Below are 11,774 nucleotides of genomic sequence, written 5' to 3' on the forward strand. Positions count from 1 at the left end.
AACATACTGGAGTGGAGTGCATCCATCTTAAAAAGGAAATGCTGCAGTAGTAGAGTTTGGCACTGGGCCGGGCCGCCCATGGCCCGGCACGACCCGGCACGAAGCGGGCCATGCCATGGGCACTGGGCCGAGCCGCCCATGGCCCGGCACGACCCGGCACGAAGCGGGCCGTGCCTGGCACGGCCCGCGTGCTACAATACCGGGCCGTGCCTGGCCCGGCCCATTAAAGGGGGCTGTGCTGGGTTGCCATTTTCTGGCCCGCGGGCCGAGCCCGGCACGGCCCATTAGGGCCTGGGCCGGGCACGGCCCGCGAGCCAGCCCGGAACGGCCCATAAGGGCCTGAACCGGGCCTGGGCCGGGCCAGGCACGGCCCGTCTCCCTTAAAATAAATGGAAATAATTTTTTTTAATAAACTAATAAATATTGAAAACTAAGGATTTATTAATATAAAGCCACCTTAATGGTGGGGGGTTTGGCATAGACCCCTACCAGTTTATTAATTTAAATCAAAATGGTACATGAAGGGAGGTTTGGACTTTGGACCTTGGTCTGGAGGTCCGCGGGCCGAGCCCGGCACGGCCCATTAGGGCCTGGGCTGGCACGGCCCGCGGGCCAGCCCGGCACGGCTCATAAGGGCCTGGGCCGGGCACGGCCCGCGAGCCAGCCCGGAACGGCCCATAAGGGCCTGAACCGGGCCTGGGCCGGGCCAGGCACGGCCCGTCTCCCTTAAAATAAATGGAAATAATTTTTTTAATAAACTAATAAATATTGAAAACTAAGGATTTATTAATATAAAGCCACCTTAATGGTGGGGGGTTTGGCATAGACCCCTACCAGATTATTAATTTAAATCAAAATGGTACATGAAGGGAGGTTTGGACTTTGGACCTTGGTCTGACCTCCAGAATACAATAAGAAAGGAAAAAAGATAGAGATGACTCACTTTAACAATTAAAAAAATAAAAATGTACAATTATAAAAAATTAAGAAATCTTACTAATCATCAGTGGTTCAGTATTCACTATTCAGTAGTGTTTGTATCATCATCATCAGAGGATGTTGTATTATGTCCACCTTTATCTTGAAGTCTCGCCTCAGCATCCAACCAATCTATGAAGCAGAGAAGCATCTCAACCGTTTCGCCAGTCATCCTACTTCTCTTTTCGTCAAGAACACGCCGACCTGCACTAAAAACGGATTCCGATGCTACTGTGGACATCGGCACAGCTAAAATATCGCGTGCAATTGCAGACATAACAGGATATTGATTTTTAACACTCTTCCACCAAGATAATACATCTAGACTCTCTATTTGATTTTCATCATATGCAGACTGAAGATCATTTCGTAAATAAAATTCTAGTTCACTACTTAAAGATGAAGAAGATGAAGATGAACTTGAAGCATGTGTGTGTTTTCTCTGTGCAATGAATGAAAAAATAGATGACGAACGAGAACTACTAGAAGAAAAAATAGAGCTTTGTACGGAGAATCTAGATCCACGAATTTTTTCATCATATATAGCATAAATATCATAAAGAAGTTGTTTTACCTCAATTTTAGCAGGTTCAGGATCTTGAATCATATTTTCACGGTATGCATCAAGTAAAATTAGCACGCCATTCAATTTAACTCTTGGATCAAATACAGCAGCTAAGTTATGCATAGAACATATCTTGTCCCAATACTCATTCCATTTAGATTCCATTTGTTTAATAATAGGCATTAAAACATCATCATATCTATGTTCTGCAAATTTTTGACTAATTATATATGCTTGTTGTAAAAATGAACATGAAGTTGGATAATAAATACCAGAAAGAACATTAGTAGCATTATAAAAACTAAGCAAAAAATCTTCCAAAATTTTTCCTTTATTCCAATCAGTTTCAGTCAATGTAAAGCCTAATCCACGATCATTAATATATGCACTTAATAAGTTTTTATATGGGTATGCATCATGTATCATGCTATATGTTGAGTTCCAACGAGTAATTACATCAAGTTTAAATTTTATAAAATGTTTGCCATGATTTATACATAGTTCCTTAAATTCTTGAAGTCTTGATCTTGAAGCATGAATAAAAGAAACTGTATTTCTAATTTTTGAAATCACATCTTGAATCATGCCCATGCCAGCTTGAACAGAAAGATTTAAGATATGACATGTACATCTAATATGCAATAAATTTCCATTTAACATGGGATGCAATGAGTCATTTAATAATGTAACAGCAGAATTATTATTAGATGCATTATCAAAAGTAATAGACATAATTTTATCATTAATATTATATGAACATGCAGTTTGATAAATGACATTTGAAATTTGTTGCCCAGAATGTGGAAAATCAAAAGCACGAAAAGCAAGAATACGTTTATTTAATTGCCAATCATTATCAATATAATGAGCAGTAATGGCAATAAAACAATTACTACATACAGATGCTGACCAAATATCAGAAGTTAATGAAATTTTTACATTTAAAGTAGAGAGTGTTTCAATTAAACTTTGTCTCATTGCTAAAAAGTTAGTCATAGCTACTCTTTTAAATGTACGCCTACTAGTTCTTTTGTAAGCAGGTTGTAGGTTTAATTGAACATATTCTTCAAAATTAAAAGATTCACATAAACTAAAAGGTAATTCATCCTTAACTATCCATTTTACAAGTGCTTTTCTTTGATTTTCTTGATTATATGCAAAATTACCTACAAGTGATCCCCCTTGTATATTAAGGGTACTTTGAGTTTGAGCATGAGAATCATGCATCCTATGACTCTCTTGATGTCTTTTTAAATGGCCTGTTCCCCCACTACTACTACAACTATAAAGTTTGGCACATTTTTTACATTTTGCTTTCCAGACTCCATCAACCATAATTCTATCAAATTCATTCCATACAGCACTAGTCCTCTTACGAGAAGAGGTTTGATCTCCACTCGGTTCATTAGTTCTAGAGGAACTAGGAACATGGGGTTGGGGATTAGTTTCTTCTCCCTCAGAAACAGGAGGAATGCCAAAATGACTTTCCTCAAAAGATGACATATCTAAATTGATGAATGCAAAAAATAAAAACTAACCACAAGGAGGAATTAAGTAGAGGGTCAGAGGGCAGAGGTAGAGCCGAGATTCTGAGCTTCCTCTTGGGCTCTCAACAGGAGTGACCTTCTCTTCTCAACAGGAGCCTCCTCTTGTGTAGCACTTGAACACTTGCTAAATGCAAACTAAAAATTAAATTGCTAGAAGAGCACTTTAGAAGAGAGAAATAGTAGTAGTAGAGAAGGAGAGAATAGTTGGTTTGGTGTGGTGAGAATGAGGGAGGAAACAGTTGCTAGACACAAACAAGGCGCTTGGCATCAGTTGCTGCATGACGTGTGTGTTTACGAGGGAGATTGTGCCTTTCCAGGCCACCCATGTATTTCGAAAGGTAAATAATATAGTGAATTATATCGTCTCTTTTGCGGCACATCATTCGAAAATTTTTTTATGAAATAGTTTTGAGTCCAACTTGTTGTTTTTTTTAAATGACTTTATGAATGCAACCACATGTGCATACCATAAGCAATCATAGTAAAAATAATAGTAATAATAATAATGATAGAGAGAGAGAGAAAAAAAAAAAAAAAAGAAGAAGAAGAAAGAAGAAGAAGCCCTGAAAGAAAGAAAGAAGAAGACCCTGAATCCTAGCCACCAAGTAGCCTGCCATTAATAAGGCCGGAAAGCGGTGCGACCCCGTGAGCACCATCATACGGCTCCCAAAAGTCTCCAGTGCCCACTACATCACCGATCGCTTCATCTACCGTACACCGTACACGAATCTCAAATTCAAGCCCTTTCGTTGCGCTTCCCCACTCCCCCCCCCCCAACTCTGCCGCCCCCAATCCCCTCCAATCGCCTCCCCTCGGAACCCCTACTCTGCTGCCCCCAATCCCCTCCCATCGCCTCCCCTCGGAACCCCTACCCCGCCGCTCCAAATCGGCAGATCCCCCACTTCTCCTCGTCCTTTATTTCTCTCCCTTACCCCCGGCTCTCCCTCGAGACCCTTTCCTCTCCCCCCTGCAGCCATCGCATCCCATCCGATAGAGGAGAAGAGAAGAGAGAGAGAGGGGTGTTCTAATGGCGTCGGGCTCGGGGGCGGCGGAGGCGGCGGAAGGGCCGGTGCTGAGCCTCATAAGCAAGCGGCTTCGGGCTCTGCGGAAGAAGCACAACCGCATCATCCAGATGGAGGAGAGCCAGGCCCAGGGAAAACCCCTCAACAAGGAGCAGGAGGAGCTCCTCCGCTCCAAGCCTGCAGTCACAGCCCTCATCGATGAGCTCGAGAAGCTCCGCTCCCCCCTCGTCGCCGCCCTCCACGACGAGCTCTCCCGCTGCCCCTCTCCGCCGCCCCAAGACCCCCCCACTCCCCCTCCCCTGGCCGTCGCCGCCGAGCCCAACGACAAGGCCGTCGAAGACATCCTCGCCTTGCTCTATTTCGGCTGCCTCTTCGATATCAGGCCGCAAGGCGAGTTCACCTCCATGATGCTCACCCGGACGCACGAGCGGGACTGCTGCTTGACGTATGATTATGTGACCGACGACGCCACCGATTTGCTCGGGGAGCGCGACCTCGACGCGATCTCGGCGCTCGGCTCACTCGTGACCTCGAGGCCGGCCTATTCCGGGGTCTCCCACAAGAACGCGCTTCTGGGATGCGTCCAGCACGCCAAGCTCTGGCTTCAGAAGTCCGATCAGCCCATCCATTCGGGAGAATCCGAAACCTGTATCTATCTGCCATTGGCTTCTCAATGACTTGTTATTTTCTTAATTGATTTTTTTTATTGATTTCTTGGTTTTTGACTTTTGGTTTGGTTTGCAGATGCTGGGTTGAGGGAGAAATTGAACAAGATTATGGCGTCGGACTACTTCACCACGACCCCAGAGATGAAAGCTCCGGTAGATGTGGCTGCGGCTGTGGGGAAGTTCAGCGCGACTAGCCAGGTGCAGATTTCTGAGACCACCATGGTGGCATCGCCGTCTGCCCAAACTGAAGGTTCCCCAACACATCATCAGCACAAGGTGAACTCTTTATTGCATAAATTATGCTTAAATTCGTTGCTTCTAAGTTTCCAGTTATTTATAGGTTCCCTGTGCTCGTGCCTTTTCCGATCTAGAGTTAGTGATGTCCAATCGTAAGATGTTAGAGTACCATCACTTTTTACGTCAAAGCTCTCTCCCTTTCCCTGCCCCCTCTTTTTGATCTCTTTACTTTCTTCATTGAAAATTCCCTGAAATGGACTTATTTCATTCTTTACAAGTAATCTTCCTGACGACATTGAACGTACTGCAACCAAGTGTGATCCACAAATGCTGTTTGTTTTAGTGCTCATACATCGCGATCTTAATATAAGGAAAATGAAGATGCCCTTCTTGTATTTCCATCCTTATTCTAGTTCTAGTTCTAGTTCTAAAGGATTTTGTGTCATTTTAATGTATGTTCAAAGTTGTAACTTTTGATAGGAATATGTAAATCCTCATATGGTCAAGGGCATCTGATCTAGCAGTGTTAGTTGGTGCAACTCAATCGATGATCAGGAAAAACAGAATGTGTTTGTGAATATGTTAAATTCAGGTGAGTTACAATTGAATGGAAGGCAATACCCATTTTGCATAACATAGTTCAATGTTGGTAATGATAAGTATAGATTGGTTAGTTCAGTGACATATGATATTATAGTGGGTTCATGAACTTGAAGGTGTTTTAAAGTTTAAAAAAAGGTGACTATACGTGTTTCTAATTAATTCTGCTGAAGTTGGTTTTGCAATTGTAAAGTTAAATCCTGATGTAATTCCTGCATGTAATATGGTTTCTCAAATCATATTGTCCATGACAGCATTTTTTCTCCTTCTTCCTGCTTCAAATGTTAACATAAAGCTTTGATCTCGTTCCATTTTGTAATATTGATAACACTATATTCTCAATGGTTATGTAATTTTTATGGCTTGCAATTTTATCATCAATATATTTCTTTTTATTCTTTCATTTTTGGGTCAAAAAACAATTAACCTTTCAGCTGAAATGAAGTGGACTGAATGAATATGTTGCTTGTATTATCCTTTTTTCTCTTATATCATGTTGGGGGCTCAGGGTGGTTTCATATAAAATGCTTGGGAAATTCAACCTGCAGTTATTGTATTTATAACCATCTTTTAGGTTTTCTTCCATAAATTGGCATCTTTGGATTGCTTTAGTTTTCAGTCATTTGGTGATCTATGTTTGTGTTTGTACATATCTGCCTTCATAACGTCATGAAGACATTGATTTACAAACTTGTGTTCCATGCAACTTAATGACCCGGTTTACAATAACATGCTCAGACTTATCTCATATAGTCCACATTATTTCTTGAACTTCTTAGGCATTGTTGAATAAGGATTTTGTTGACTTTTCGGAGTATTATCTTGTGATTTTGATTCAGTCTAGTTGAAACAATTGAAGTAATCATATGTCATGGCTACCTCATGCTTAGCTTCCACATATATTGTAATGGAATTGACAAAGTTTGTTCAATGTGAATTTCTTGTTATCTGCAGTTACCTGGTAAATATTTCCTTGGCTTTTGACAATTTTCATATGGAAAAGCAACGAATGATCACATCAAGGATGATGCGTAGAATAGTTATGCCTTTCATGTGGAATGGTGCCAATTATTATCAGTTTAACATAGAATGGGTTAATATTTATGATTCTCACTAATGTCTTGATTGATTGTACAACAAACTAATTGAATCCTACAGAACTTAAAATTGTCAAAAATAAATCTGTTAAGTATGTCTAGAAGTTTGTGCCAAACACTTTAAAATTAAAATATTCAATAATGTAATAAGGTGGTTGTTTCTCAAAATATGGGCTCCAAGAGTGTAACATGAACCCAATTTGTATGAAACAGTATTAGTGTAAGTTGAAAGTATGACAATTACCTTGGGATAAGTCATGTTGTATTTTCCAGTGATGCTGATTGTTGCTGCTTCTATCATCATTATTTAAGCACAAGGAAAATAAATGTGAAGGCACTAATGTAAGAATATCTTGCTGTGGAGATGAATTAGGGTGATTGAGATGTATCCTTAACCTTTTCACTAAAGGTGGACAGCCAGGTTCTTTTTAGAAGTTAGTAGTGAAGTGTTAAGTATTCACCACCAGAAGTAATGAGAAATGTGAAGGCACAAATGTAAGAATATCTTGCAGTGGAGATGAATTAGGGTGATTGAGATGTATCCTTAACATTTTCTCTAAAGGTGGACAGCCAGGTTCTTTTAAGAATTTAGTAGTGAAGTGTTAAGTACTCACCACCAGAAGTAAATGAGCCAATTATATCTCGGTTCAATGTTGTGCATGAAAATAGAGAGAAACAAAGGTTAGATGCATGGTATCTACTTACCCAGGTTCCATAAATGCTATGTAACCCCTCAAATTGATTTGCCTTTGTTGATGAACCACTAGATCCACTGAAATATGTTTGAAATCTAACATATATCATTTGCATTTACGAAGATGCACAAACATTAGGAAGTTTCATTCAGTATAGTCAACCTCTTCTAATTTGAGCTTTAATATTTTGAGTCAGCCTCTTTCCTCAATTTTGGAGTTTCAAGGCTTTTACGTTTTGATGGATGCATCTGAGGCCACTTTTGGAATAAATGTATCATGAGTGAAGGACGGTGGAGATCCTATGTTATGCATTAATTTATGACTAGAACTTGGGCATGTAGGTACCTGCCTAACAAACAAAGGTGCCCTTATAGGACCTTGTAAGATCAGGCTTAGCACACAGGAGGCTTAACTGCCATATGGTGTACCTCCTTTTAAAATTTTAGAGTGAATATCGTGTTGATTTTGCCTAACACATTGAAAATTTCTCTTTCCATTCACGAGGCATGTGCCTTACAAGATGCTTTGGTTGAGTTTGATGGTGAATCTGTGTCACCACGTTGCTTCAGTCTTATGTTTTGGAAAAATAGCTCTCAAAGTCAAAACTGTTTTTACTGGATTGTGTGTCCAAATCCAAGCTAAGTTCATCACCTTACTGCTAGACTCACTTTTCAAATAGCATCATCGAAGTTGTTGATTCTTTCACTGGATAAAGTTATATTGCTTTCATACTTTTGATGGCATCTTGTTAATCAACTAAAAGAAATCCAGCATTGGTCCATTTATCTTTTATGATTAATTTGATTATGTACAACTAACTAGTTATACTCTATGTTTGAGTCTTTAAGGCAAGGGAGATTTGGGACTTTACCGATCCAGTTTTCCATTCCATGCCAAAGCAGGGCATAAGTTACGGCAATTATGCTGATTTTTTAGGGCATCTTTGGCTTGGGTTGTTCATAGGATTAACCTAATATAGCCAACCATGGGAGGAAGAGAAGCAGTGGGGAGAGCAAGAGTTTTAATTGCTGGGCCAGTCAGGAATGCATGATCTGAAGAGATTAGTATTACTGCAAATCAACTTTCGAAAGGGATCCATAATTCCAATTTCTTTGTGTTACTACAATCAGGGATTTACTGGAACGTGTGAGTTTCTTCTTTCCTGGCCACTACCCCTTCTCTCAGGGTTGGTGCACTATGGGTATTTCCACCAATCAATTTTTTCAGTCATCTGGATAGGCTCCAAATGTTGTAGATCACTTGTATATACTGTGTAATTGTTCAAATATATTTGAATTCCTGAACTTTAATGTCTGTAGATGAATCTTGATGTAATTTTTGTCTCTCTTTGAACAGTTTGAGTTTTGCTGCTGTCTGTTGTTTGCTTTTATCATAGAAGATGTGAAAAATCACCTAAAAAAATTAATTTGTTCTACCTATTTCAAGGAATCTAATCTTGTTTTTCTTTGAATATGTCATTGATGTCTTTTCACTGATCAGTTAATTTTACATGCTATGATTTGTAGTGATTAAACAAACTATCCATCAGCAAGCTGTAGCTCTTGTAATATAAACTTTATTTTGTATTGAGATGTTATTTAGTGGTTATCAAAACTTTTGCTGGATCTGAGGTTTGTTGTGACAGGAGGACGAGCAACAGGATTTTCAAGCAACAGAAGTCCATCCTAATCATCAGTCTACTCCTGTTGATGAACCTCCAAAGATGGTGCTTATCAACAACCTTAGAATGCATTTTGCCTTCTGTTAAACTATATCATCACAAATTTAGTCTTGCTTTTTGCTTCTCAGGATGAGGCAGACACGCTAAACCCATCAGGGGACATTGCCTCTGCCCCACAGGAGCAGCAGAAACTGGAAGCAGATGTGGAGGAACAGATCCAAAGAGATCCAGAGCCGAAGGATCGACAACACATTTCACGGAGGGGTTACCCGAGCCAGAGAGGTGGAAGTCGTGGCGGTGGCAGTGGCGGTGGGGGCAGGAGAGGCTATCCAAATGGTCGTGGTGGTCGTGGCCGAGGTGGGGGTGGTGCTTACCAAAATGGGCGGAGCCAGTATTATGAGCCTGGATACTATCCAAGAAACTACTATAACTCCAGGGGAAGGGGAGGTCGGTCTGGTGGTTCATCCATGTACAACGGTCATGGAGGAGGACCTTATGGTGGTCATGTCCCTGCAAATGTTGAACTGGGCGCAAGCACCTAGTTTCATGTCTGATGTGCCAGGAATAGACTTCATTTTGAGATCTCTATCCAATCTGAAGAAAATCTGAATTGTGACACCCTCAATTGTTTCAAAGATACTAATTTAATATCACCATGTGGGGGTCCTGCTTATATTATGAACTATAGATGGTTGCATATAATTTATATAGGCAAATGGCTGTAGAAGGGAAACAGAGGCTTCCTAGTTGTTGGTAACTGTTTTATTTCTCTGCATGGACATGCTTGCTTTGTGCCGCACTCTGATCGGCTTGAGTAGTCTTCATCTTTCTTTTTATACCGGAAATGAGGGCGCAAAATCCTGCAGCTTAATTGGCATGGAGTTTATGATGAGATAATTTGGCCTTGTAGCCAAACTGTATGCTGCTAATTATATCATCCATCCAGAATTGTTCATATTTGAAGCCATTCTAAGCGAATGGAAACTGCAAATCCAGAATTTTTTTTCCCCAAAGGGTTGAAAATCTTTGAGATGCATCTCTTGGTTGTCTTCGTGCTGTTCATCAAACAATTGGTTATAGTTTATGAGAAAACTGTGGGAAAGTGGAGAAACGATGCTTCTTGTGCGATCGGTGTGTTAGTAACTACGCATTTGGTGCTGGTTGTCAGCCAAATTTTTTTTTGTGATATTGTTTTTGATTCATTCTATTAGTTTGACCTTCAAGTCCCTGGTGAAGGTAAAGCTTCCAAATCGGATTTGTTAGAATTAAGATTCTATAATACATTTGTTGTTGGGAATGGCATATTTAATCTGCCGTGTAGGTCCGAACTAAGTTACCATGACAATGATATCCCAACGCAAGAATTGTTAAAAATAAATAGAAATGTTATAGTACAGATATCTAGAGCTAAAAGGAAAGATCACGAGCTAAGGATATGTTTTGTTGCAAAAGGATGGGCTATTTGATTAGAATAGCAATGTTTGTTTTTTCTTTTTGACCCTTATCCTACATACGTACGTACGTGTGTATGTATGTGTGTGTGTATGTGTGTGTATATATATATATATATATATATATATATAGAGAGAGAGAGAGAGAGAGAGAGAGAGAGAGAGAGAGAGAGAGAGAGAGAGAGAGAGAGCTATTAGGTGGATCTGATCAGGCTTGGATTAAAAGATGAGGGTTCCAACATTGAAAATTTGAGTTATAATTTATTATCTTTAAATTATTTACTAAACTTCAAATAATTTGAAGATTCTTAGTCCATCTGTCAACGTATCAAGTAGTCAAAAGATTAAATAGCTCAAATCACATGAAATAATATATGATTTTTTGACCATTGGATGCATGGACTAAAAATTTTCGCACATAATTTTTGGTGCATAAATAATTTAAAAATAGTAGAGCATATCCAACAATTCAAATCGTCGACGTAAGATCATCATCGTCTGATCTAGATACGATCGGCTTTAATTGGTGAGCCACTCGACTATTGCTAAGTCTATATGTGTTTGTATACACACATTAGCTTTGATTTGGTAAGTATATTAGCATTACGTAATTAATATTTTGGCCTATATATATATGAGAATCTGCAGTCTAGAACCTCAGAGATTGTAAGAAGGTTTAAGTCTGCTTTCCCCGCTTCTCCGAATGAATACTCTTATTGTTCTCTCGAGAAAATATCTTCATTGTTTTTCTGAGGAAAATGGGATACCTTTACTGTTAAATAGGTGTTCCCCTTAGCCTTTGGTGATCAAGAGGAAAGGTTTGCACGGATAAGATGATTTTTCACGCTCTTTATCTATACTCACTTGAAAGCTTGAGGAAGGTTAGAACCCATTCATTGATGCACAACTTATCCATTATGCTCATCATAGCCTTCTTTTTGGTAGTAATTGACCACCTCTCTAACTCATCCACTTAATAGCTAATAAATTCTCTCCATTCCACTACACAACAAACTTTTAATTTTTTTCAGAGGATCATTGTCCTGAATTAGAGGTAGACTTTTATCTCTCCGACCCCACCTCTTTCTTAAAGCTATTTAATTTCTTATTCAAAATATAGGGAGCAACAGCCAATAAAATTTAGGCCCATGTCCCCCCAAATTGATTGCGACTGCCCTAGAAACACCTCCTCAATGCCTCAAGGCCCTAAGCCAGACCCAGAAGAAAGAGGAA

General features: G+C 39.9%; 1 protein-coding gene across 1 annotated transcript; it reads left to right on the forward strand.

Annotated features, from left to right (window-relative positions):
• Positions 1–3,893: 3,893 nt before the first annotated feature.
• LOC103712049 lies at positions 3,894–9,982 on the forward strand. The gene is made up of 4 exons (XM_008798425.4): positions 3,894–4,760; positions 4,857–5,056; positions 9,055–9,135; positions 9,219–9,982. The coding sequence occupies exons 1-4, from the start codon at positions 4,118–4,120 to the stop codon at positions 9,630–9,632; spliced, it is 1,338 nt and encodes a 445-aa protein (XP_008796647.2). The 5' UTR covers positions 3,894–4,117; the 3' UTR covers positions 9,633–9,982.
• The last annotated feature ends 1,792 nt before the right edge of the window (positions 9,983–11,774 follow it).

Source organism: Phoenix dactylifera, unplaced genomic scaffold (assembly GCF_009389715.1).
Source record: "Phoenix dactylifera cultivar Barhee BC4 unplaced genomic scaffold, palm_55x_up_171113_PBpolish2nd_filt_p 000204F, whole genome shotgun sequence".
Classification (NCBI taxonomy): domain Eukaryota; kingdom Viridiplantae; phylum Streptophyta; class Magnoliopsida; order Arecales; family Arecaceae; genus Phoenix; species Phoenix dactylifera.